Here is a 27906-nt window from a genome sequence, read left to right as displayed (position 1 = left end):
TTCATTTTTACGTCTTGCCAATTTATATTTAATTATAACAAATATTTCCCTTGTCAAATGCTTAAATCGGTTAATTGCTGTTGTCAGTGGCATGTTGTTGTTTATCTTTTCAAAACAACAACCCACAAGTGTTAAGCGATAAGCTGCCTTAATTTTGTTAATTTCACTATAAAAGCAATGAGGAAGTACTTAGAAAATATAGTCTTCCACGCTACGCAACTTTGATAACATGAAACCAATCAATATAATCGCTTTAAGCCTACTGGGGCTGGCAGCCTACACACAGAGCGCCCCCAACGCTGAAGCAGCCAGTGAGGTCCAGATAGTGGTTGGTGAGTCAATACGCATTAGTGTTGATTTTATTGCAAGAAAATCTTAATTTTATACCGACCTTATTTCTGCGTCACAGATCCTTATTTACGTTTGCAGCCTTCGGATGATCGCAGCGCTAACGGCAGTCGACTCACAGTTGCCCTACCCATGCATCAAAAATTCTTCTTGAGTCCTGTAAAGGTGTGTGAGGTCTCCAATTTGAAATAATGCTTAACAATAACAAAACATATTTACAGTTAAATTGGTATGAAGCCAATTATTATTGCAGTTTGGCCAACTTGAAATTGGTGTCGTTCAATACGCCAACCATAGAAGCCGAATTGAAGGGTTTTCTAAGTTTCTACGGTGAGCCTAAGCGTTTCTTGTACGCTCCCCGCTTGGTGATCTACAATTTTAATTAATATTTTATATGCAGGTTTGAGTGACAAATACTACTGGACCGCTGGCAATCGTTTTACTACACAGAAGAACTGGGTTTGGGGCTTGAATGGCTACAACTTCAACATCAATCACTGGGCCGCAACTGAACCGCGTAACGCTACCGACAGTAACAATTGTTTGGCTGCGATGCTTAAGCGAGAACTATGGTATACATATGATTGCAATACTGAAATGGATTTTGTGTGCCAGAAATAATGGAACATTTTGGATTTTTCAAATATGCTTCACTTTACACCTGTAAAATCTATTAGAAATGCCAGTTAGAGTCTTAATAATAAAGCAAGGATTATTCGGATCCAACATATGTATATAATATAAAAAGTTATTATATTGCTTTGTGAAATTTCTTCTAATGTCTTGTAAACCAATTGGCATCTATCGCAAAAAATGATATTGAATGGAATCAACATTTTCCCTTCAGTTACCCAGTCTCTAGCATTTGACGATTTTTCGAAGTTTCATTAGAAGTTAGTTAGTTAGACACTCAAACTTCAGTTGTCTTATAATTATATTTATTTTTTACCTCTCATTACTTGCCTTTTTTTCATCTCCTTTTCGTTGTTATTTTTGACCGAAATTAACCACTTCATAACCAAACTTTGTGTTTTGTTCTATTTTTCCTACTTTCTTTTTTAATCTCATTACGCTCATATTTTGTTTAAGAGTAGTTCAAAACTAACCAGAAAAATCGATTAAGAAAACTCTGCGGCTCTGTCTTTGTATAAATTAAGCGAATATTTTAGATAGATCCTCCAAATCATCACTTATTCCTTACTTTATAGCTTACTCCTGTCACAAATTTATTGTATCTAAATTTAGTACGGTCCCTACTGTATGATACACTGGAGGAGGTACCGATAATGAGACCGCAGGGCCTGTTAAAATTCGCATCAAGCGCAGGCGTCCTAAAAGATGACTATTCCTCATAGACCCAGCAACAGGACTCCATCTGGTATGGCAAAGAACAAAAATTGGTCTCTATGTGTCTTATTGGCCTGCCAAATTAACCCAGCCTAACCTAAATGAACCTAGTCTGAAAAATTGATTGAGGAAGCACTTCTGCCACGTATTTGGAAAAATTGAGGGAACGTTTTGATCTAACTAAAAATGTATGTGTTATAATAAGTTTGAGCTCCACCATTTACTCCAAAATCCTTCAAAATACTGAAATTAGGTTTATGTATATTGAAAACGAATATTCCCACTGGGTATCTTAAGATACCTTGTGCTTAACAGTGCTCAAAAGCACCACAAGTTTGAAGATGTATCAACAGATCTTAATCTCGAGCGATGTTTAGGTTATAGCTCTATAAGGGTGGATCTTTTTTAAATAATCGTTGTAAAGGTTTTCCTTTCCCATTCCCCTGTTTGGAGCAACCCCGTTTGGCATTCGTTTGAAGTATAAGCTCGTTGTAAACATTAGTAGATAAAATGTTGATAAATTGCGATCGTCTTGTTGGTGTTAAAAAATAAGCAGAAAACATTGAACGCAATGGACTCAATGGACGCCCAAAAGAGGTGGTTACCGACGAAAACATCGAAAAAGTTCACAAAATAATTTTGGATGTCCGTAAAGTAAAATTGTTCGAAAGAGCAGGTACTCTAAAGATATCCACTTAACGTGTACAGCATATTGTTCACAAATATTTTGGTTTGAGAAAGCTCTGTGGAAAGTGGGTGCCGCGCGCACTCTCTTTGAACCAAAAACAATGACGAATTGATGATTCGGACTAGTGTTTAGAGATATTCAAGCGTAATAAAGTCGAGTTTTTGCATCGATATGTGACAATGGATGACACATGGCTCCATTATTTCACTCCGAAGTCCAATCCACAGTCATCCGAGTGGACTAAATACGATAAACCTGTTCCACACTGTGGAAAAACGCAATAGTCGACTGGCAAGGTTATGACGTCTGTTTTTTGGGAAACGCCAGCCATAATTTTTATTGTCTGCCTTGAAAGAGGAAGGATCATATACAGCGACGATTATATATGTACATATGTACATAGATCGTTTGAAGAACGAAATCGCCGAAAAACGATCGCATTTTGAAAAAAACAAGAAATTGCTGTTTCAACAAGACAATCCATGAATTGGTCTTCAAATTGTTCCGCATTCGCCGTATTCTCCTGATCTAGCCCCAGCAACTATTTCCTATTCACATATCTCAAAAGAATGCTCGCTGGGAAAAATTTGGTCGAATTGATTGCTGAAACTGGGTTTCAAATTTAGGCAAATGACAAATCGTACTACAAAAATGGTATCGAAGAATTGGAGGGTCCCTAATATGTTGAGTAATAAAATAAATTTTTTTATATTTTGAAACTTTGATAAAAAATTCCATCATTACTAGAACTTTAGGCCAAAGTTCTCAATGTTTTTCAAAATAAACGTCGAGAGTTGGTATGTTGGTTGTAAAGTCACTGTCCCTTTATACTGAGTCTAACTATGTATAATTTGTTTCTACTCTCTTGGTTCAAATAGTATCTACTCGGAGAAACGGACCTAAGATTTACATATGTATGTACATCTATCATTCTTACTATATTATACTTTTCCTTGGGTATACTTTTGGAGCTATCATGTAACTGGAGAAAAGAACTTTTCTTACCTTCTCGGTAGCTAGTGAAATTTCGGATGGTTATAAGCATTTGGAGCCTCCACTAAAAGAATTCATAAAAGTTATGTTATTTAAAATGTTATGATTGTATTGATAAAGGAATTATTACTATTTCCGGAGCGACATTGAAAACATGTTTTCGTGGGAAAAACTGGTTTTCGAACGAAAACTTGAAAACTTACATTCCACTCATTATAATCGGTGCCTGCTCTAGTTTAATCGATTTTTTTGAAAGACATATTTTGCCGGCCCTAAATTGTCACTTGATATTTGTTTACATTCCATATACAAACACAGCTGTCGCTTGATATTCTCATATTAGGGAGATTCTCTTACTCTTGCAAAACCTTGCACCGTGCAGAAATTGCAGAATTTTCCACTTGGTGCGACGGCACAACAACAAACAAATTATTTGCAATGGCTGTAAAATATGTCAGACCAAAACCCATGTTTATTTTCGTGTCGTCATATATCACTAGATTCTGCTAGGGGTGCTCTCTTGGCCTTACATCTTTCGGTATACGATTTTTGCATTTTATGTCATCGTGCAATCTTGCAAGAGCAAGAGAATGCCGCTATTGATAGTTGTCAGTGAAAACTCATCGAAAACACACAATGTCGGTCCGAACGACTTAGATTCCACAACATACAAATGTGTTTTTAAAAATGTTTTCATTGTCGGTCCGAACATAGTATATGCCGATTTCGTTGTCGTTACTTTATATAAGGGGGAAAATCATTAAACGACGAAAGATCGATGCTGAGTGACAAGTGTGGAAAGTTATTTATATATTTCCCGCTATATTAGAGGATGCATTGATTCAGAGCAGGTCTAAACAAAAGAGTCTGGACACACAAGGAGATCTAGTTTACAAAGTCAACATCTCCATAGTTATAGGAGTTTGAACTGGTCACTGCCCTGCCAACCATCAGCGGGTAAAAAACCAGATAATCAGTGGGTAACATGGGGGTAAACGTGAGGGTAATTGTATTGTGTATTGAAATATTTGCCACAAGCAGGTAGCCGTGGTTGGCTGGATGTTCACTCGGAGTTACTTGCTTGTAGTTGTAGTTGTACTCGTACGTAGTTGTTCTTCTGGTGGTACTTGAGATTGGAGTTGTACTTGTACTTGGACTTGTATATATAGAATTGTTGCTCACCGGTGGACCAATTAGTTTTGCCATCAAATGGTTACTTCTGGTTTTATTTGCCTTTTAAACATTGTAATGGTCATATGACGGTGACTTTTGTCCATCAGTGCATGTACATATATATGTATGTGTGTTCAATATATTTAAAAATTGATATTTATTTTTGGCTTTGCTGATACTAAACAAGTAAGCATGTTCAATGATATTTGAACAGCTGTTGTCAGTTGCATGTTGTTTTCTTTTCTTGACAAACTTTTCGAAACAACAACCCACAAGTGTTAAGCGATAAACTGCATTAATTTTTTTAATTTCACTATAAAAGCAAAGGGAAAGTAGTCAGATAATATAGTCTTCCACGCTACGCAACTTTGATAACATGAAACCAATCGGTATAATCGCTTTAAGCCTACTGGGGCTGGCAGCCTACACACAGAGCGCCCCCAATGCTGAAACATCCAATGATCTCAAGATAGTGATTGGTGAGTCAAAACACACTACTGTTGTTTTTGTTGCAAGCGAAATTTAAAAATTTTATGTATATCTACCTTAATTCCGCGCCACAGGCCCTTATTTACGCTTGCAGCCGTCGGATGATCGCAGCGCTAACGGCAGTCGAATCACAGTTGCCATACCCATGCATCATAAATTCTTCTTGAGTCCTCAAAAGGTACCTCACACACCTGAATTAGAAATAATGCTTAACAATAACAACACATATTTACAGTTAAATTGGTATGAAGCCAATTATTATTGCAGTTTGGCCAACTTGAAATTGGTGTCGTTCAATACGCCATCGATAGAAGCCGAATTGAAGGGTTTTCTAAGTTTCTTCGGTGAGCTTAAATATTCTTGTACGCTCCCCGTTTGTTGCTCTACAATTTTAATTCATATTTTGTATGCAGGTTTGAGTAACAAGTACTACTGGACCGCTGGCAACCGTTTTACTACACAGAAGAACTGGGTGTGGGGCTTGAACGGCTACAGCTTTAACATCAATCACTGGGCCGACACTGAACCACGTAACGCTACCGGCAATAACAATTGTTTGGCTGCGGTGATTGAGACCAATCTATGGTATACATATGATTGCAGTACTGAAATGGATTTTGTGTGCCAGTTATAATGGAACATTTTGGATTTTACAAATATGTATATTTCACCTAAAACATGTAAAATCCATTAGAAATGCCGATTAGAGTATTAATAATAAAGCAAGGATTATTCGTATCCAACATACATATATAAAAAGTTATCATATTACTTATTCGAATTCCTTCCATTGTCTTGTAGACCAATTGGCATCTACTGCAAATAATGAAACTGAGAGAAATTGTCATTTTACCTTCAGTTCCTCAGTCTGTAGCATTCTACGATTTTTGAAGTTTTACTAGATGTTCTAACACTTCAATCCGAGTGGTTTTATTATTATATTTGTACCTTTCCTCCCATGACTTGCCTTTTTTCTTTCTTACCTTTTTTGTTGTTATTTTTTATCAATATTCATCATTTCATAACCAGACTTTGTGTTTCATCCCATTTTTCCTACATTCTTTCTTACTCTCATTACAAGCACATTGTGTCTACAAGTACTTCAAAACTAACTTAGAAAATCGATCAAGAAAACTCTACTCCTTTGTCTTTGTATAAATTAAGCGCATATTTTAGATAGGTCTTCCAAATCATCACTTATTTTCTACTTCAATGCTTACTCCCGTCACAGATTTCTTGTATCTAAATATAATACGGTCCCCACTATACGATACTGGAGGAGGTATCGCTGGTGAGGCCGCAGAGTCTGTTAAAATACCTAAAGGATGATTATTTCTTATGAACCTAGCAACTGAACCCCACAACTAGTCTATGCGTGGCTTATTGGCATACCAGATTAATCTAACCTAACCTAAATTTAATACGAACCTAACCTAAAAATCGATCGAGAAAACACTTTTGCCTCGTTTTTGCATAAATTTAGGGAATGTTTTGATATACATAGGTGCTCCAAAAAATGACTCTATTTTTATGTGTTATAAAAAGTTTGAACTCCACGATATGCTTTATAAATTTTCTCCGTCAAAATACTACAACTATGTAGGTTTATGAGTTTTAAAAACAATTGTTCCCGGTGGGTACATTGAAATTCTTACTGTATTGCAGTACCACAATTTTGAAGATGTATCAACAGATCTTAACCTCGAGCGATTTTTAGGTTATAGATCTGTTCCCAGATCTCAAAATAATGCTCGCTGGAAAGAAATTTTTGTCAAATGAAGAGATCTTCGCTGAAACTGAGGATCAAAATGGGCAAAGAACAAATCGTACCACAAAAATGGTATCGAAGAGTTGGAGGGTTCCTAATATGCTGAACAATAAAACAAATTTTTCCAAAAAAAAAAGTTATGACCTATTATGTTATGGTTCAATTTAATATACTTCGAATGAAACATTGGTAAAAGCGTTCATCATTGCTAGACTTGTAGGCCAAATATCTCCATGTTTCCCGAAAGAAACATCGAGTCTTTGTATTTATAAAGCCATTGTACCTTTATTCTGAGTCTATCTTTAATTTGTTTCTGCTCTCTTGGATCAAATAGTATCTACTCTAGGACACGGACCATGAATTTACATACATCAGTCACTCTTACAAAAACTAAGCAACTCTGAGCATAATTTTGGAGCTATGCAGGCAACTAGAAGCTCACGACTTCCTTTTGAAACTTGTGGACCCTTTAGTATTAGTCTTTAGGCTGTCTATGCATGAAAAGTGTACAGGCAACTTATGCCTGGAGTTCAAAGATACACCACACAATACTAATTTTATGTCCAGACGGAACTTCAAACGAATCATCTACTTTTTTATAAAAGTAACTCTTTTTAAATGATCGAATAAATTCAATTTTTAATTTGCTTTTACACCATTACCAATTGGTATTTCTACTGCGTTTATTTGTAATTCAGTTTTTCAAACATACAAAATTTATGGCCCTCTCACAAAAATCATCATCCCATTGCAGGCTATTTTCAAATAGTTTTAAGCAATGCTGTTTGTGGTTGTAATTATCCGGTTGACCCTTTGCCCAATAGGTATATCGAAGTTTTGGTCCATCAAGACCCCAACGCCAGGTTTTCATATCGCCCAATTGATTGCCAGCTGTCCAGAAGGGAAGTTTTCTCAACTCTACAAAAACAAAAATTGAGTACTTCGAAAATAATACAATTGCAGAGCTAACTGTATTTAGTAAGAAAATGTTCGAATTCCTTTCTGGTTCCTTCAGAGTCCAAAACGATGAGTTTCCAATTTCTCTCGAGGCAGTAACCAGTAGCGCCGAACCAGTTCAGCTGAAATTTGTATATATGTATATGTATATGGGATATATCATACTGTATTATATTCTTGGTACGTAATTATTAAGAAGCACTTTTCTTACCTTCTCGGTAGCTAAGTGAAATTTAGGATGGTTATAAGCATTTGGAGCCTCCGCTAAAAGAATTCATGAAACTTATGTTATTTAAAATGTTATGATTGTATTGATAAAGGAATTATGCCGATTTCGTTGTCTTTACTCTATATAAAGGAGAAAAAATCGTAAGCGACGAAAGATCGATGCTGAGTGACAAGTTTGCAGTCAGCTTATGCGTGTGGAACTCTCTAAGAAAGTTATTTATACATTTCTCGCCATATTAGAGCCCTTCGTTAGTTCAGAGTAGGTCTAAACAAAAGAGTCTGGACACACAAGGAGATCCAGTTTTCAAAGTCGACATCTCCATAACTATAGGAGTTTGAACTGGTCACTGTACACTCGGTGGTGGAGCAATAAGACTTCAAGTATCTTGCTTTTCGAGATCAAGATTAAATACCTTGGATCTTACACCTTTAACCACCCAATTGAATTTGTGAAAATGGAAGTAAAAGTTGTAAATAGGTTGGTGATAAGTTCCAACTATAGACATTGTTCCGGCTTTACAAAGAACTGTCTAAATCAGTCCAAGTTTGATTCTCTTTCGGGGGAACCAACCAGTGATCCTAACATAATCGTTGCTCTAGTTGAAAGCTCCTACCATATAGTATAGACTATTTGGAGGCGCCTTTCCCAACTTTGAAGCATAATGAAACGGGTTCCACGATTCAGAAATATTTTTATCATGTCTTGAATGTGAAAAAAAAAATCATCTTATCAACGGTATTTTTGGCTGAGCCGAAGAAAGTTACTTTTTTTCGAATAGATAAAGTTCTCTCAAATCTCGAGATAATATTTAGATATATATTATATTACATAACAACTTGAACTTACTTGTAGTTGTAGTTGTAGTCGTAGTTGTTCTTCTGGTTGTACTTGGAATTGAAGTTGTACTTGTAGTTGTAGTTGTAGTTGTTCTTCTGGTTGTACTTGGGATTGGAGTTGTACTAGTAATTGTACTTGTACTTATACTTGTAGTTGGACTTGTAGTTGTATATCTGATGCTCACCGGTGGACCAATTAGTTTCGCCATCAACTGGTTATTTCCGATAACCAAGAATAGTACCGTGAACAGCAAAAGCTTCGTTGATTGCAACATATTTGCCAAGTGAATTAAAACTAATACTCCTCGGCAAAAAGCTTCCTTTTATATGTCTGAAATTGCGCAAATTTCTTTGTTTCATCTTTTATTTGGTGTGAGATATTTTTTTAATTAGAACTTGTTCAATTTGTTTAAACGAAGATAAAGCTGATTCGGAGCTTTTTACTTTTTTTGGTATGAGAACTTAATTGAGATTGGTTATATTTTTATATAGTAAATTTAGATGGTTTTGATAATCCCGAATACTTTTTAAGTCACTTTCCAAAATCAAATGCTTATAATATGAAGTTTTGTTTTGAAGTTTTATATAGTTAGGGCTGGACTTCGAACATGTCTTTATTCGAAGGTTGGGAGTTTAACCTACATTTCACTAAAAGCTGAGAGTCATTCCTCTGCTTTTCTTTTACAACGATGTATTCTTTGGTGTTGGCAAAAAACTGATTTACTTTAAAATGGTGTCGAATGTAAAGTAGGCGTGGTTGAAGTTCGATTTCGCCCAAACAAACTGTTATAAAAGGACGAAAACGGACAATGGTGACATAGATTGCTTGACATTGGTCGAGAAATTGCTGGGATATAGGATCTAACCTCAAAAGTCGGCTGTGTTATAAGCGTTATCCAATTTTTAAGCCGCTTAACAAGCGAAACCACTGCAGAAAGTCAAAAAAGTTAAAGCTAGAGGAAAAGAGAGTTAAAGTTAGTGGTCAAGCGGGGTCACGAAATTGAAAATGAAGGGTCCAGGGAAGTTAAACTACGGATCTAGAAGGTTGTTCAAGTTAGGGATCTGGTCAAACCAAGTGAGGTATGAAGCACCGGGCATGCTAGGGGTTACGGCAGGTCATATGAGGTTAAGATAAGTTTCTTTTTCTGTATATATGTATATGAGACAAACGTGAGCTTAATATTTGATCCACTCTACTTAAATTGATGTGACACATTAACTACAGGTTAGCTGAAAGTTCCATACTACTTCTGAGCTACAGTTCATCGGAACCTGAAAAGGTCGCGATATCGTAAATTGTGGATTTTCGAGATCTATGTGTATTCGTTTTTCTCTTAATTATGCTGAGTGAATTTTTGGCAGCTCCTTTCCTTGGACGCGTATTGGCTCGTCTTCGATTTTTATGTCATAATTGCTCACTTTCGACCAAAAACAATATAGCGTTAAGATTGCTTAGGAGATGTTGGACTCAGTCCGCGACTCAGATATGCTCCAGAGCATCATAAATGATGACAAATCATGATTTATGGCTTTGATGTGGAAATCAAAGCTCAAGCATCCCATTGGAAGCTGTCGCACGAGCCAAGACTAAAAAAAAGCGCCAAGTCAGGTCAATTACAAAGATTGTTCTAACAGTTTTTTCGATTGGAGGGGCATCGTGCATCATCAATTCTTGGCAAAATGTCGTAACGTCAATAAAGAATATTACCTGCAATTTGGGCGAAGCGATCCGGCAGAAACGTTTGGACTTTCACAAGAAAGAACAAGAATTGACTTTTGTACCACGATAACGTGTTTGGCCTAAAAACAACACATAATAGTGCTGCAGCCATCTTATTCGCCAGACTTGGTCCCCAGTGACTTTTTCATTCCCAAAACTTAAGAGGCTCATGAAACGGCGACGCTATGTTACAATAAAGAAGATAAAAATAGTATCGAAGGAGATCGCAAAAAATTATATTTTTTAAGATCTTTGAAGATTAGAAGAAGCGCTGGAATAAGACATAATATCGAATGGAGACAATTTTAAAGGCGACCGCATTAATGTGTGCGAATATTCTATTTCACTAAAGAACTAAAGTTCCCGTTATTTTTTGTACACAACCTCGTGCAAGGCAGACAGCGACCAGATAAATATTTTCAATGTTGCTGTCGAAGCGTAAGCTCTCGTTTTACTCCGAATGCAATTTAGCCATGTCGATGCACCTGTACGCGATCTAGTCCCTCAGTTTTTGAGGTCTCGATCTGGAATATTGTCCACGACCTTATCGCTTCGAAAAGTTGCTCTATGTCTGAACGACTGACATCGTTACGAAAATTAGAAAGGATTATTGCTCAAAGCAACGGTATAATCTCCGAAAAAATTCTTCAGATCAGATCACTATAAGAAATATATAGCTATATATAAACTATTTTCTTTGTAGGGTATTATAGCTCTTGTGCAGCTGAAGTTAACATCTTTTTTGTTATTTTTTTTTTTTTTTGTTTTCAATTTAAATCAACTGGATTGGCTCTCCGCGCACCCCTCTACTCTCATTTCGAACGGTATCAGCGCCTGATTCCGCTTTAGAAGGCATAACCCTTCACGGAGCTCATCTCACTCTTAAGCAGCTGCCCTTCTATTAGAGTTCCTCTACGAGTATTAAGCTAATTGCCTACAAAATTACAGTTATTTGAGTGTGGCATTACCGAAAACTATTGACAGCCAAGAAATTTACAAGTCAAATTTGGCAATAGTAAAGACTCTCTTTCCGCTATTGACTATCGCGCGAAAGCGTATGTGTGTGCGTGTGTGGAAGTAGCTGTCGGCGACATCATTTGCAGAAACACACTGTGGCAAAAGTTTTCTCATTCAATGCTTAGCTGTCGACTTCGTTTTCCAAGCGTATGTATGTGTGTGTGTATGTGACAATTTAGCAGGGGAAAATCGTTTTGCCGCAATTGCTTGTCGCAATGCTTTTCACTTAAGATACGCACAAACACACATACACACACACATGTGCATGCAATCAGGCGAAAAATGCCGCATTTTATTTGCGAAACTTTTATTCAATATATTTATGTATGTATTTGTAATTGTGTTTGCGTAGTTGTTGTTGTTGTTGCTGCTATCGCGGCTGCTTTGCTTCTTCTTGTTGTCATTGCACGCCAATGTTGTAATTGAATTTCGTTTAGACGCCACACAAACGCACACACACACACAAATTTATGTCATATGGCAGCATGTCACTCACATATGCTTTCGCTCGCTTATCCCTCGAACTGGAGAGAAGTGTGCGTGTGTTTGTTGTAACAAATCTTTGCAATTGGAAAAGAAATCTTAAAGTAGTTGGCAACGCGACGTGCCCATATGTTGCCGGCGACCGTTGGAATGCATAAAGTTTGCGTTGTTTGTTGTTGTTATTATTGTTGTGCTTGCTTTGAACTTCGCCTGTATGTGCAAGGGGTTGGTGAGCCAAGCGATGGTGCCACTTGTAAGTGGAAAGGCGTTCTTTGGCAATAAATCTGCGAGCGAACCAACGGGGAGTGGTGAATTTTTTCAAAGTCTCCAGCGCCTCTGCCGATTGGGGTTAAGTGTTTTGCACCGCACACACATACACAGAATATGTATATGCAGCACAATAACTGAGAAAACAACAACAACTTAACTTAGATAGCACTTTCACTAAGTTTTTCTAGCGAAGTTTCTGGCATCTCTTTGCTGCTGCTCTTACCTCAATGCATTTTTGTATTCTCTCTTTGTGTTTTTTTTTTGATTATTTTCATGTTATCTGCGTCGTCTGCGGTCGTTCTACATCGTTGAATTGTTGTCATTGGCATATGCAATGCGCGCCAAATGCAATCGAGCATTAAATTGCAAGCGCACAGGGCAGGGCGTATGAGTAACCAAACAAAGAGGAACAAAACATTTTCGTCGCCTTCTCTCCTTATCTCCCCTTATCTCTCACCAGCTCTCTATTGCTTTTTTTGTTGGCGAAATCGCAAAAAATCGTTCTGCCGACAGTTCAATTTGCAGATTAGTTAGCGGAACTGAGTGGCGGTTTCATTATGGATAATATGATGGGAAGAGTCTTTTTTTCTCCTTTTGTTTGTTGAGACAGCAAATGATCTCGTGGTTGAAGTTGGCAACAATGCCTGTTTATGGGCTGCTGAATATATGACAGTCGCAGTAGCACTAAGGATACTGCAGAAATAAATGACGCCGCTTTCCGCAAGTTAGAATATACTTAAGGTATTCTAGGTTAATACATTAATAACAACCTTTTATCTTCTTAGACCTTTTGTTAATTTTTAGTAACCTTTTTTGAGATCCATGACCCCTTCCTTTAGCAACATTATTTGCATTAAGTCAACAACGCTACTCGAAATCAATTACAATTTTGTTTACATTTAGCGAAGTCATCAACCTTTTCTGATGTCATTGACCTTTGGTGAGATCAATGACTAGTTTGTTTACATTTAGCGCGCTCAACAACCATTTTTGAGCTCAGTAACCCCTTTGCTTTTATTTAGTGAAGTCAACAACCATTTCGGTGAAGTCAATGACCCTTTTATTAACATTTTGTGAAGTCAACAACCATTTCTAACGTCAATAACTCTTGGTGAAATCGATGACCCCTTTGTGTACATTTATCAAAATTTGTTCAACAACCCTTCTTGAGATCAATAACCCTTTTATTATACATTTAGCAAGGTCGACCACCAGTTTTGAGGACAGCGAACTTCGGTAAGGTCAAGACGCCAGCGCATGTATTATCAGAATGCAATGCTACGGATCGAAAAAGACTGACGCATCTAGGAGTCAAACAGTCGAAATTAAGTCACTTTAAATTCACAAAACCCTCAAGACTAGATTTTCTAAAGGCTTTAGAAACAATGTGAATTCATTAAGCAATATAGGTCTGGGATCGTGGTTCATATCCTTTTTATCTAAAGATTATTGACGCATGCGGTAAAGTTTCTAACCTTTTTCAGATGCTTTATAAAAACTATATTAGCTGCTGATATGTTCTTCTCATTCTCCTGAAGTTAGCAAAATTACAATTTTCTTTTCTCTCGCATTCTTCTAGAGCTCGCAATTTCACAAGGTACACCTTTCAAATAGGGATTCTTCAACCTTTATATTGAAACAAGCTGTTTTTCAAGAGTAGCGAGTTTCATTCGATACTTGTTCAGGGATTTCATTGTTCACGAATTGGTACCAAGAACCTCTAGCTTGAATCGAGCAGTTCGGAGAACACAGAGGATCCTTGAAGACACACGGTTTTGCCTTCAAACAGTACTAACACGTCCTTATATAATAATATGTGTCCAATGCAAATTTTTGTGAGGTTCCTTTACTTTCCTACTCAAAACATAAACTGATTTTCTTGAGTAGCAGGTCGAAGGAGCAATGATATTCTCAATAATAACGCAATCCAATAAATTAGACTAAAAAATCGTAATGGTCAATTTAGTCTCAAAAGGTCAGTGCTGATGCTTTGCATAGCAAATAGTTAAATATTTGACCCCACTGCCAATTTATGCAGATACTGCTTTCTTTTGCTGTCATTCCGCTTTATATAAGTATGTACGGATATATTGAACTCCATTGAAGCAGCTGCGTGAAATGAGAATGAATGAGCCATTGTGCTCGCATCATTTATTGTCCGAAAAGTCGTCTCGATTGATGGCAGACAAAATGTGCAATTTTGGAAAATAAAATAAATATAAAATTGAAAAACTTGAACAATGAAGAAATTCAACTTTGGTACTTGGAGGGTGAAACAATTTTTTTTATAGATAAGTAACAGCTGCTGAAGTATAAGTATGTAAAGTTATATAAAATAAATCAACGCAATAAAGGGCAAAAGGTTTGAAACCAAATTTTTATAAAGGCGAGTAAATCATAAAATCTGAGTAAATCTTACTCTTCACACTTTCACTTTAGTCTTTCTTTGGTCTTAGTTCAATTTGTAAATACTCTGCTATGACCTCCCTCTTCGCCTATTTATAAATTGAGAGTGGACCAAAGAATTTGCCTCTAAATCGTACCTGCTCTTCATTAAATCTACCTATATTCCCGATTTTTTCTCAACTCAACTCTTTCTTTCTTTCGACTTTCTGCACCTTAAAAATTATCTCTAATTTTTGATCTCTACTTAAGAAATGTTCACAGCTGAGAAAGTACCTCAAACACCATACTTTTTCTCTGGTCTCCTCAGGGTTTTTCCATGTTTTTCTCTAAGCTGGAAATAATATCTTTAGAATAGTCTAGTAATAGTAATATACTGGTACAGAAGGTTTTATACAATATAAAAATAAAAAACCCAACAACTTGATTATATGAATTTTTCACATTAATTTTGGGGTTATGTGAAAAAATCTGTAACCAATTTTTTGTTTACATTTATCGAAGTCATTAACCTCTATTTTACATTTAGTGAGGTCAAAATCATTTATGAGGTCAATGCTCTAGGAAGAGGTCAATTACCCCTTTGTCGGTATTTAGCGAAGTCAACAACCATTTCTCACGTGAGATCCACGACCCCATTGAAAGATAGTTTCCGATGGCTTTTATTCTACTATGATTTCTTTTTTTCAAAAATCTACCCTGATCGATTAAATAAGTTTTTATGATATTTTTGCGCAAACGGCATTAATTCCGAAAATTAGGTTAAGAAAGGAAGCTGTGGGTTATCAATGATAGCAGGAATCTTAGTTTTCCTTTTTTCCTATTGTTTTTTGTCCTTGCTAGGGCGCTTTTTGGACACCAGTAATATTTTCAGGAATGTATAAAAGTTACATATTCTGTAAAAAAACACCCCGTCGAAGAATTAGATCTGAAACAAACTATGTTCGCTGTAGGTATATGGTCGAAGAAGTTAGGCAAATGATTTTACCAAATACATATATTATGCTTCTATGTAAAATCCTTTTCATTATATAAAAGAATATTAGGAAGTTTCCGGATCGTCATGTGTTCCATTATGTGACTATCAGAAAAATTATACACTGACTAGCATTTCCTCGATTATCTGGGCATCATGTTTTCAATTATGCCATATGATCATCAGAAGAATGATATTCTAAAACAACAGATGTTAGCTTATTTCACCATCATGTGTTCAGATGTGGTGGTCAGATATAACTTTTATAGGTTTATGATCATCATATTATATGATCTCTTTTCCAAATCATCACTTGATATATCTTCTAACCATAATTAATACGATTACCTTATCTTCATGTTTGACAATATATGATCATCACATGATCGTCCTAGTAAATCATCACATGATATCTGATCTGATCATCATCAGTTCGAATACCTCATAATCACATTCCAACCATTGAGAATCTGCAGTTTTGCGCCACCTATACGGTGATAGCAAGGAAAAGTTTTCACTTATCAAATATATAAACCATACGTACTCCCTTCCATAATAAGCAAAGTCACAAACCCTCGAAATTTTCCTTCCATCCCCATTTACAACACAATTATGGTAAATATTTTCGTTCTCACCATGTGTTGAATTAACGTTTGTTTTCGTTTTTCGCGCAACGTTTCTTTTGTTGACGTTCTGTTTTCAGCATGTCGCCAAACCATTTTCGTAAATATTTACGAAGCAGAATTAAATAATTGACGACGAAGGGGTAATCAAGTAAATAAATAGAGCAACACGCAGAGTTGCTTTGCTAATATTTAACTTGAGATATTTTCGATGAGAAAAATTGATATTTTAAACAAAATTTAAATAATTTGTAAATCTTTATTGAAAAGTCCTTTGTTAACCGTTGAGTTGAATTAACTTGAGAAGGATATGAAAACTTTAGTTTTTATATAGAAAGTTTATAAAATAGTAGCTCTCCAATGCAAACTCAATTTAAATATTTCTTTAATTGGTAATAAATTTTTATATAATGAACGAAAAAGACACCTGCGCTCCGCGAACTTCAGTTAGCTTGACTAGCAGCTGCCACACCAATTCTGTATTTCTCCCAACCACTCATTTCCCCACACGTAACGCCACATCTGGCAACGCTGTAAAATGTCAGCAATTGGAAAAACAGAAAACTTTTGTCAGAAACGAGAAGAATTTCAACGCGTTTGGATGTGTACGCGGTTTAGTCAAAATATTTTTTATATTCAATCAAATAAATAGTGAAAACAAGCTAAATTGAAGTGCAATTCGTGTAAGTACCAACGGGAAGTGTGCATGTACAAACATGCACAACGACGTGATAGAAAGTGCATGTGTGTGATCAAAGCTAAAAAAATTCATGCCATTGGCAATCACAGCTGTGCAAAACCTTATGAAATTTTGAAAATTCAATAAGACGCGGCGCCGCCGAGGGCGCTCCTCCATTGAGCTGCAAGCGCCTCGACAGCGCAACACATTCCTCCCGTGGGGAAACGGCTAAGTGTAAACCAGAGATAAAGTCGGAACCTACTTATAATACAAACTTTTGTGCACGCGATAATAATGAAAAAAAGCTAATGAAGTACAATCTGCTGCACCGGGAGCAATAATAATGAAAGCGAAATGTAAAAATAGAAAAACAGAAACAAATATTATAAATAAACGACAACCTATGCCGCTGCAAAGCGTAAAGAAAGTGAAAAGCGAAAAAGCGTGTACAAAAACAATTTGTTTAGAAACAATAAAATACGTAACTGACATTCCATTGAAATGAAAACAAAGCCGCGCATGAATAAAATTTGTTGACTAGGGAAATGCATAGTTTGTAAAATTAAAAAAATATAATATTTTAAAATGTATTAATTTATTACGTTGAATATTGTGCGTTTAAGTGCGTTTTAATTAATTATCAACATTTTGGTTAATTTAATAACAATTTTGCTGTAAATTTTCCAAAAGCGTAAATGTTTATATATTTTTTATTGTTTTCTTCTAGGCGCCTTTTGATCGCTGTCCGACCCACCCACCTGCCGCCTGGCCATACAACGACGTACATTACGTACCTAAGTAATTAACCAGGTGTGGGTGACAGCTGTCAATATTTTCTTTTGTGCAATACACTAATATACAAGTGAAACCAGTGTTTGTTGTTTAGTTTTCATGAATGAAAACTGGTGGAATGCCGCTGTAGTGATTTGTTAATATTAGCTACAACGAATTAGTTAAGCTGTAAAGTTGAAGTGACAAATTGCTGCAAAGTTTACGCAAAAAAGAAAAATAATAATAATAACTAATAATACATACGTGCATACCTAATAAGTTCAACAAACAAAAGGGCCGTGGTAAATAAGGTGAGTTAAAATTATCAATTTCAATTAAATGCAACAATTACAGTTGTATGTCTAGGGAAAAATACATGCACACATATGTATGTATGTACATGTATGTATGTATGTATATACAAATTCTAATTCAGTTTGCAACTTCGTTGACTCATCGCGCGCAAATATTATCATTTGTTTATAATTTCTAAGGAATTAGCTATCAGTTAGCTGGAATAATAAAGAAATTGATTTAAAAAAAAATTGAAAAAAATTTAAAATTTATAACGACTTCTGTTATGTTATTGTGGTTGTAGCGGCATAAATCTACCGTGTTACGTAGACCCAACTGGCCTGGAAACGGGTTCTGTTATCGCAGTTTTTGGCTTAATTTTTTTTTTTAATATAAGTACATATGTATGTATGTACATGTATGTACATTTGTTTGCATGGAAGTACTATATAAAAACATTATGATATATAGTTGCATACATATTTATTTCAAGACATTGTACTATTACTCTTTATTACTTTACGCCCTTGCCACTAATTTAATTGTGGACTTGTTGCCTTTTGCTCAATTGAGACCAGCGTCGTTGTCGGCGTAGTTTGCGAACATTTATGCAATTATCACTTAGCCCAGCCTGCAATTGAGTGTGACATATTTAATTGATGCTGTCATTGAATCATTGAGCATTTGATATTTACTTGTAATTTATTAGATTTATCGGCACTTTGTGTGCTAATATAATTAAAATTCATTATCTTAACTTAATAATTTTTGATGGGTTTTTCTTACTCTTTGAAGTTTACTTTTAATAAAATAGAACTATTTTTTCACTTTTATGGTTAAGGGTTCTGTTTTAGTTAAAAAAAAATGCGTCGAAATGTAGGCAATTTTTTTTGTAAAAGTTTATCAGTGTTTTTAGGATTTATTACTGTTTTAATTTTTAATACTCAGCGTGGATTTTCATTTTTGAAATTATTGAGACTTTATTTTTGCCAAAAAATTATAATGCTGATGGCTACATGCTTCATACCCAAAAATATCACTCGAAGTTGGTTGTTGTCGTTGTAGCGGCAGAATTCAGCCGAGTTGACAGTCCTTAGCAGGATAAAAATCCGAGTCTGTTCCGCTTACGTAGACCTGACTGTCGTGGGAACGGAGACAAAATCAAAATCATTAATGTGTGATTTGTGATGAAACCTAGTCAGAATGCACTCTCCAGATGTTAATAAGTTAGTATGCGTGGTTGGACTCGTGAGAGTTAGGTTACATGAGCTTAAAGTTTAGTAGAATCTTAGTAATGATACACCAAGATATTGATTTGTGCAATGTTCATAATTAAGTCTCGTTTAAATACTTATATGCCTTCTTCCTTCTTTTTTGTTATACTTCTTTGTATATAGCCGATTGGCGTGAGTAATAATAAAACAAAATAAAATTGATCGATCCGATCATTGACCTATGTTGTCAGTTTAATGTGGTTTTATCTTTACTTTTCCGATCTTCATGCCTCTAACAAGGGTGTGTCCACTATTCGAATCCATCAAAGTTCGTACAACACGTTTTCACAACTCTCTTTCTCGCTTGCAGCTTCTCTCATTCTCGTAATCTTGATTAAGTTTACTCAGGAAACTACTTTGGTAACATTTTCCATAATTTTTTCTGGCGTAATTTTTTGAAAATATATTTTGGCTATAGAAAAAAATTAGTAGTCCGGTTTAATAATGATCAGTTAGTACTTGAAACGTGTTTATATGGGAAATTTTAGCATAGTTTTTGGCGCAAAGGTTTTGGTACAAAAAACTAAGGGTTTTCTTTCTTTTTTGACACGTAGTAGATCCTAAAATAAATATGTAGATCCAAATAAAAAAAATAAAAAAAAATACCATTTCGAGCTCTTCGGCCAGGGTTCTCACAACTAAAACATATATACTTGTACTTATGTATGTAAATACTTACCATATTTTATACCCTATGCACCGCATATTTAGTTTGCCACGAAGTTAGTATAACCCAGACAAAACATCGGAGGCCGCACAAAGTATATCCATATGTGTATAAATGAACACCGTGGCCAGCTGATCTGATTTAGCCATGTCCATCTGCCTGTCAGTATATACACGAACTAGGGTCTTAGTGTTTGAGATATCGATCTGGAATTTTACAAACGTTTTTTACTTCTCAACAAGATGCTAATTTGCCAGAACCAACAATATTGGACCACTATAGTATATAGGTGCCATACAAACTGAACGAGCGGAATCAAGTTCCTGTATGGAAAAGTTTTATACTTAACAAGCTATCTTCTAAAATTTTGGCATAGATTAATATCCAAGGCAATGCTACAATATCCAGCCATAATATTTTGATCGGCCCACTATAGCATATAGCTGCCATACAAACTGAATCGCTCCATAACAAGTCTTTGTATGAAAAAACTTGTTTATTATTTATTTGTGAAAGAATAGAAGCTATAATGTGTTATATAAATTGGTTTTAGCCTTACTTGCCTCCGTTATTCAGCTGCGACAACCATTCAATTACTACCATGACTGCTCAGTGTTTGATTACGATTTAATAGCTAAGTACACAGTACACAAATATATACATATGTACATATATATTTCCGCGGATAAACTGATAACCGCCATGAAAGCCAAAACAGAGTGATATTTATTTTATCACAAACAACTAAATATCCAAATATATGTATAATATATTGTATATGTATATACATATATGTATGTACATATGTATATTTGTTCATATACCTTTATCGGATTTGCACTGGCGCCTTCAGTGTGCAGCTACTAACTGTTTACACTTTCGCACCGCTAAACATGTGAATATTTTTTTGATATATTTATCTATGTATATATATTTAAATCTGTGTATGAATGTCTGTAGTTAGACAATCAACAAAGCGCTCCCACATTTTTGCGCTTTCGTTTAATATTTTCTACACGCCAATCAGTCAGCCAGACAGCTAGCGACCGCCTAGCGAACGTGCAAACGCTACGCAACGCAGTGCGACTGACGTTTATTGGCCGTATCGGAATGCTAGCGTTTTGGGCCGGCTTTTGTGCCACATTGGAATACATATTCATTTTGTTTTTCATATTTTTACACCATATTTTGGCGCATTTTTGCCTACACTTGTTGCTGTTGACTGCCAAAAAGCCGCTGCTCATAGTTTTTGGCGGTATGTCGACACGCTCTTACAAATATTGTTGTTTTAGTTGCTCGTGCTTAGCCCAACGCCTTGGCTTTCTTATTAAAATATTATTTTATTAAATGAAATTCAGTTATACGCAAGTAATTCGCATTCCACACCAGCTGGGAGAGCCATAAATGGCCGCACACGCGCTTCACTGCCAATAAAAATATTATTTTAAAATTAAAAATAATAAAAAATTTAATGATATCATTTACTTACTGTACATTTATTACAGTCAAAATGTGTTTTTAAAGTTATCCACGAAATAATAATTTTGGATTATTTCTTTTTTGTATTTTGCAAATTGTTTATGCACCAATTTTTTTGATTATCCAAAACCGCTTTGTGTTCCCGTTGTGGCTTTTGTTGCTAATATCACATCGATTGAACTTTTAAAATATTTCTACATAGAGTCACTAGCATGACGTAATTAATTCATTAAGCATACGAGTATTCGCTGAATTCTATATTGTAAATACATGCAAATATAGCTACAAATTCATTTATATACTATGTATATAACAGAGTCCAGCTCTGCTAATGTATAAGTATGTATGTCCGGTGTTTGGCGCATTCTTTTACTTGATTTCCAAAGCATTATTAATCATTTGCGCTCAGCTCACTTATACATACATATGTATATACTCTATATAAGTATTTAATGAACCTCGGAGTTTTTGTTCTTCGGCACCATTGATAAGCTTCGTAAATAAAGCTTTTATTGCTTATTTAATTATCAACAAATATATACACTTACATATTACTGGTCCTTAGTTTGATTGAGTTTCAGTTTAAATTGAGTCAAAATATTCGACATACAGAACGCCTTTTTCGAACTTTAAGAGTGACTTGTTATCTAATTTGATGCTTTATCTAGTCCCTTGAACTGCGGAACTCCTAGATATCTAAGACGAGTTCTTGATAATGCTGGAATGAAGCATAGAATGTATCTCAGGGCCTATCTCATGTCTACATCATGCTTTTTTTTTTGTATCTACCGTAATTATGGCCAGTTAGCTCGCGCTGTAATCCCAACAGGTTAAAAACAACCCTTCTGCAGTCTTTTCGAGGCCATGTGTTTAAAAACCATGGGTGTGTTCCTTATGAAGAAATTATCTGTTCCACTATAAGAAATATCTGCTACAAGGACTAGTAACAAGAAATCCATTATTTTGTAAAAATGAAAATAGCTTGTCGCCATTTTGAAGGTATTCTCATAAAGCCACTTTGTTAGAAACCCTCGTTCCTTGTGACAAAACATTTCAAAGTCGATTTTCGTAAGCTGCTTTTGAGTTGAATTTTTCAGTATCAGAAGCATACACCATAGACAGGAATAGGTAGTAATCACTTGGTGCCACGCCCGCCCCATAAGGTAGATGCATAAGACCATTCCAAGCCAGCTCCTGCGTCTTCGGGAAAACCTTTGTAACCTGGCGTTGTCCCTTTGGAACCCATTCCTCTCCTATTGACTAGAGCTGCTCGCTTCTATGCGTTGGTTTTTTTCGGACGGTCCAAATGTTGACAATACAGTTTCGAATTAAGATTTTATCTGTGTGGAACAGCTCATAGGCGATGCTTCACTGCCATCCCACCAAACACGTATAAAAATCTTACAAATCATTAATTCTCGCTTAGCCACCGTCTGCACGGTCTCACCGCGATTCGAGCACTACCATTTTGTCTTGACGTTGTCATAAAAAAACATTTGTCATCACCAGTAACTATCCGATTCAGAAATGGATCGATTTTGTTGCGAATCAGCAGTAATTCGTGGATGGAAATATGGTCCCTGAAGCTTTTTGTGTTAACCTTAGTAGAATGGTTCCAAACGGTTTATTGTGGAATGTTTAACTCCTGGGCTAACGAAAAAGTGCTTACAATCAGGCGGACTTGATGATACATTGTTTTGCAGGTATTTTCAACGATTGATCTTTTAAAACGGGGTTCATCTTTGAAAATGAAATGCCCATAAAGAAATGGTACCAGAACCATAAACTCTATTCAATATGGCATATTTTCTCTTTGGCGGTATCCATCTTTGACGAGTGTTCAACCAATGCGATCAAAGAGTTCAAGACCTCTTTGGCAATAGCATAATCTTCCATATTACACTTGCATGAATAGCGGTCAGAGCGTAATCGCACCAATTTCATTCGTTTGGAAGGGAGCCGGTTTTCTGATGTCCTCTTGCGTTCTTGCGATGGACCGATGAACATCCAGTGAGCTCAGCAAGCGCAGGTCAGCGACCAGAACTTGTGCGACTGCGAGACTTAGTAAAGTCAATTTCACCGCAATTGTAGGTGCTCGAACACTCTTTGTAAAGATTTATGAAAGAAGATGAAGTGGAATCATCTTCTCATTTTCTTCTTTATTGTCCGTCTTTTGCCAGACAGAGATTAAAATATATCGGTAGACATATTCCCGAGGTAACACAAACACTCGGACACTCTCTGTAAGGATTTATGGAAGAAGGTGAGGTGGAATTATCTTGTAACTTTATCCTCTATTGTCCGTCTTTTCCCTGACTGAGATAACAATATCTCGGTTGACGTATCCCCGGGATAACAAAAACGAAAATCTGATCTGAAATCGATTTGGACGTATATATCTACCCTGTTCAAATGAGTGTTCCCTTAAAAGAAAATTTTATGTAAGATTTCTAGTCCAACGTGACTGGCGGTTGGGTTGGTGGTTTCGAGCTGTATGAATTTTTTTAAGGCTACGAAGTAAGAGTTATCGACTATGATATGGGATTGATATTCAGGTTGCCAATTCATAACTGGATTTTATGGAACACCGGGTCATTGATTTACTAAGGAACTAATATTTTTCAGAACTCAACTTGCGTTGACAGATTTCAGCCAGTTCATTATCGCTGGGCATAAATTTTCAGAGCAGTTTGCGGGAACATCCCGTTTGTGGCAAGGTTAAGCTTAAGTTTCAATCGATAGTCAGATCTTATTCCTAGTCATTCTTCAAGCTAAATCTACATCTTTTTAAAATTTAATCTATGTAATTTGCTATCTTTTCCACTGTCATTATTTTAATAGTTCTGTCTTTCCATTCTGTAAGCCGATTATATTGCTACTGAGCATTCCTACCCATCAGTTGATAATTATAGTATAATATATGATATGTTATACACATACAAAATAAATATATACAATAATAACAACAAAAATCAACCTAATTAAATGTTGTTGTAAAAACTGATGGAACTCTATTTTTGTGCTATGAAATCATCTTCAGCACCGCTGATAACCTCAGACCCATGAAATTATGAACGGAGAAAAAAAGCCTAATTACAAACACACACACACACACGCCCATACTCTCGTATACAATGCTTACAAATTAAAATTAGTGGCAGTACCTTCCCCGTTGCTCAACCGCGCATTTTCCGTTTGGTGTCATAAATCATTTTAGAGGCTTGACAGCGCCTTGGCTCACTGAGCGCACACACACACATATATATAAGTATTCTGTGTATAAAACAGCGCCAGTTGGGTGGCGTGGGTGAGGCCTACCACAATTCAAGTGCAATATGTCTACAAGCACACATCCACACATCCATGTGCCCATGTGTGGGTATGTGTGTGTGCGAATATGAGTGCGCGCCGTCTCATCATTGCCTCATTATCACGCTTATTAGCTGAGAGTGCACAAGCGTGCTTACAAATCGTCAGCGTAGCGGCGCACAAACTGAGTCTGGGCTAATTTGAGCCGGTCTGAGCGCCATTGCGATGAGTTGATGGGCTAAAAATGGCAAAATGCCGAGCGATAACAACACTTGCGGCGCTATTGAATGCGAAGAATCTAAGCAAGTTCATGTGTGTGTGTGGCTGTGTGCCACAAACGCCCACACGTCTTTGCCTTGTTGCATTTTTATTTATGACCGCTGATTGATAGCCAACGATACGGCAGTGACACCGCGTCCATTGGCCGGCCAGCAAATGGCGTGACTCAGTTTTCAATCCTAATGTGCAAATACAAATGGTTGACGTAAACGTCAGCTGCAACTTAATTAAACATCGCAATCGATACGCAAGTGACGTGTTGCACGTTCAGTAAATGTGCCTCATATGTGCTGCTCTATTGTTTGCATACAAACACACACATATAAGTGTGCATATGTGTGAGTATTTGCAGGTGATTATCGGTAGCTACAAGTGTGCTATTTACACTTGTTTACCAATTGACTATTATGTACTGAACAACAGCTATTTAAACAAGTGCATATATACATATTTACATACATTTGTACATATGTATCGGTTGTACTATTTATTTGCAGAGGCCTTGCTCAGACACTGCTGCTCTACTTCCCAGCATATATGTATATAAGTATATACATGTATATATATACATGGTATGTAAATATAATGTATGTATGTGAGTGTGTATGTATGCGTACGGACGCATTTCTTCATTTAGCTCTGTTCATACCGGAAGTATTTGAGAAAAACATATTCTTTTGAAGTCTTTTTCAGCAATCAAGCGTCCTCTTTTCTCACAAAAGTTGCATTTATTCTAGTCTATGCTCGTGCTGTCAAAATGTCGTGTTTTTTCAACATTTTTGACGTTCGTTGGTTCTTTTCTTAAAATGTTGCCTTCTAACTGGCAAAAAGTGCAGCATTTTCAGCCCTTCCCAAAAAAGGGCGAGAGTTGCTAGGCAATACTGGGCACTGCAGGCTAAAGAAACACTTGTCAAACTGTGGGGTTTGCAATATGGAACAGGAAAGTCCAGAACACGTGGTTCTGGATTGCCTAACAATTTGTAGAAGCAGGCTCGAAGCTCAAGGATCCATCTACGTGCTTAGGAATCACATCACCTCCAGCGCGCCCAGCAAGCTCTGGAATTATTCAGAGTGCTGGACCCTTGTGGTATATGTGATATAGAAGAGGGCACAATAGACCATAGGTCGCAGTGCACCTCTTTAAAAAATGGGTGCCCAGCGAGCTCATTCTTGACCAAAAACAACGACGAGTTGATGATTCGGAATACTTGTAGTGTTTGGAGTTGTTCAAGCGTAAAAGCCGAGTTTCTGCTCGTCGAGCCGGAGGCGCTTTGTTATTGTCTTGGAGAGTGTGTGCTGGGGTTCTCCTAGCTGTGTTCTTCACTAGGTCGGAGGCACAGAAACCTCATGTAGAAGATGTACCTGTCCATACATTAGATGTTAGGGAGTTGGGGTTCGTCTTTGCCCTGGTTAGTCTAAGCGGTCCCCAGGTATTGAATTTGAGAGAGAACAGTGCAAAAGCTTGTGAAAGTTCATTCCGAAATACCTGAAGGTCATTTATAATAAGTGCGTCTGGTAGGAATACCTTCCACACGAGTAGAAAAGTGATAGGGTTGTTCCTTGCCTGAAGTCCTCTGATAAGAGCAGGAGCGATTCTCGTTCTAATCGGGGTATCAGTCTCCTTCTAGTACCTGAAAAAGTGATGGAAAGTGTTAAGGTGGAACGGCTTCAGGAGCTAAAGCGGGGTATGGGGTCGGATAGGCAGTATGGATTCAGAAAAGGACGGTTTTATGTTCAGAATGTTGTTAGAGAGAATGACTTGTTGACTTCAAAGGGACGTTAGACTACCTAAGCTGAGATGGAGTGGTGCAACGCCTGGAGGAGCTTGGCTATCCGAAAACTCATCTTTGGAGAAACTACTTTTCGGACAGAAAGGCCGATTTAGTCGGCATGAATCGGAGTTTGAAGATCGGAGTGGTTCGTGGTTATCGACAGGGCTCCATCTGTAGTCCATATATTTGGAATCACATGACAGGCTCTCTGCTTGGGCAGCTCGAGCCACTCTGAAAGTCTTGTGCGTATGCGGATGACCTTCTTCTTCTGGTTAAAGGTCACTGGCGGTCTAAGTTAGAGAGAGTGGGTGCTCAATTTTTACAGGTGGTGGACATATCCATGGAAAAAACGGCGACAATGCTGTTTAAGGGCAATTTGTCGCCGGTTCGTCAAGTCAAATACACATGATGTGTATGGGGTCCAACCACTGGTCACCAGTTCAGAGCAGTATGGAAGCTCAACTGGTTGTAGTTTCGAACGATCGGGATAAAGTGCTTGCATGAAAAACCTTTTTATTTGACGATATATCTTCAGGTAATTTGGAGTGGGTCATTGCCTAAGAAAATGATTAAATCTCCGAAGAAATTGTACAGATCGAGTCATTGTAGCATATAGCTACCACACAAACTGACCGATCAAAGTTTATGCAAGGAATACCTTGTATTTCTAAGGTATTATAGCTTCGGTGCCGCCGAATTTAACGTTTTTTCTTGTTTTCTTGAATATTTGAACCATATTTGCCGCAATCTTTCACTGTTTTGGAGATTCCATGGGTATATTTTGAACAAGTTTAAATAACTTTAATTTCACTACTTTTCCGATTGCTATATTCTATATTATAACTCTGATCTCTTATTAATAAATTTACATTTGAAATCATCAACACAAGGGTTCAGGGTTCAGTTGAGTATTAAAAAGCATTGTACGGTTTCCACATTCTCAGAACTTAAATATTTATTCGCAAATTTATAACTCAAATCTGCGCAGTTTAAACCACGAACGCTCGAATTGGCATTGCACATTCATAGATACGTATGTATGTATGTATGTTTATATACCAA

General features: G+C 36.6%; 3 protein-coding genes across 20 annotated transcripts in view; 2 read left to right on the top strand and 1 right to left on the bottom strand.

Moving 5' to 3' along the window:
* Positions 1–191: 191 nt before the first annotated feature.
* Positions 192–5789, top strand: LOC105225118 (C-type lectin 37Da-like). Of its 3 annotated transcripts, none has more exons than XM_049457328.1 (4): positions 192–332; positions 410–513; positions 570–678; positions 749–1098. In XM_049457328.1, exons 1-4 carry the CDS (start codon positions 230–232, stop codon positions 967–969), a joined length of 537 nt encoding a protein of 178 aa, XP_049313285.1. In that variant the 5' UTR covers positions 192–229; the 3' UTR covers positions 970–1098. The 3 variants fall into 3 exon arrangements, with proteins under 3 accessions (XP_049313285.1, XP_049313288.1, XP_049313293.1); XM_049457331.1 differs by lacking the exons at positions 410–513; positions 570–678; positions 749–1098 and adding exons at positions 5113–5216; positions 5274–5382; positions 5452–5789 and having other exon boundaries at positions 205–332; XM_049457336.1 differs by lacking the exons at positions 192–332; positions 410–513; positions 570–678; positions 749–1098 and adding exons at positions 4901–5028; positions 5113–5216; positions 5274–5382; positions 5452–5789.
* A 1659-nt stretch (positions 5790–7448) lies between these two features.
* On the bottom strand, positions 7449–9119 carry LOC105225100 (galactose-specific lectin nattectin). Of its 2 annotated transcripts, XM_049457326.1 has the most exons (5): positions 8939–9119; positions 8839–8884; positions 7975–8027; positions 7777–7885; positions 7449–7724 (listed from the first exon to the last, which is right to left on the bottom strand). In XM_049457326.1, exons 1-5 carry the CDS (start codon positions 9101–9103, stop codon positions 7501–7503), a joined length of 597 nt encoding a protein of 198 aa, XP_049313283.1. In that variant the 5' UTR covers positions 9104–9119; the 3' UTR covers positions 7449–7500. The 2 variants fall into 2 exon arrangements, with proteins under 2 accessions (XP_049313283.1, XP_011201739.3); XM_011203437.3 differs by having other exon boundaries at positions 8839–9119.
* Positions 9120–16869: 7750 nt separating this feature from the next.
* LOC105225119 (piezo-type mechanosensitive ion channel component) overlaps positions 16870–27906 on the top strand; it is an 84998-nt gene continuing 73961 nt past the window's right edge. For 14 of the 15 annotated variants that reach the window (XM_049449682.1, XM_049449553.1, XM_049449414.1 and 11 more), the window contains exons 1-2: positions 16870–17003; positions 17727–18081. The gene's annotated coding sequence lies outside the window, so the exon portion shown is untranslated. Of the gene's footprint in view, positions 17004–17250; positions 17552–17726; positions 18082–27906 lie in introns of those variants that run through there. The other variant, XM_049449351.1, reaches the window with a different exon arrangement.

This window comes from Bactrocera dorsalis, chromosome 1 (genome assembly GCF_023373825.1).
Source record: "Bactrocera dorsalis isolate Fly_Bdor chromosome 1, ASM2337382v1, whole genome shotgun sequence".
NCBI classification, from domain to species: domain Eukaryota; kingdom Metazoa; phylum Arthropoda; class Insecta; order Diptera; family Tephritidae; genus Bactrocera; species Bactrocera dorsalis.
This window is presented reverse-complemented; position numbering and strand designations above follow the sequence as displayed.

What these genes read in the sequence shown, in the direction of transcription:
- LOC105225118 (XM_049457331.1), top strand. Translation starts at nt 230, where the DNA reads ATGAAACCAATCAATATAATCGCTTTAAGCCTACTGGGGCTGGCAGCC. An exon ending in TGAGGTCCAGATAGTGGTTG is followed by an intron (nt 333 to 5,112) that starts GTGAGTCAATAC and finishes TCCGCGCCACAG; the next exon opens with GCCCTTATTTACGCTTGCAG. An exon ending in GGGTTTTCTAAGTTTCTTCG is followed by an intron (nt 5,383 to 5,451) that starts GTGAGCTTAAAT and finishes TTTTGTATGCAG; the next exon opens with GTTTGAGTAACAAGTACTAC.
- LOC105225100 (XM_011203437.3), bottom strand. Translation starts at nt 9,103, where the DNA reads ATGTTGCAATCAACGAAGCTTTTGCTGTTCACGGTACTATTCTTGGTT. An exon ending in GACTACAACTACAACTACAA is followed by an intron (nt 8,028 to 8,838) that starts GTAAGTTCAAGT and finishes GAATTCTTTTAG; the next exon opens with CGGAGGCTCCAAATGCTTAT. An exon ending in ACATTTTCTTACTAAATACA is followed by an intron (nt 7,725 to 7,776) that starts GTTAGCTCTGCA and finishes TTGTTTTTGTAG; the next exon opens with AGTTGAGAAAACTTCCCTTC.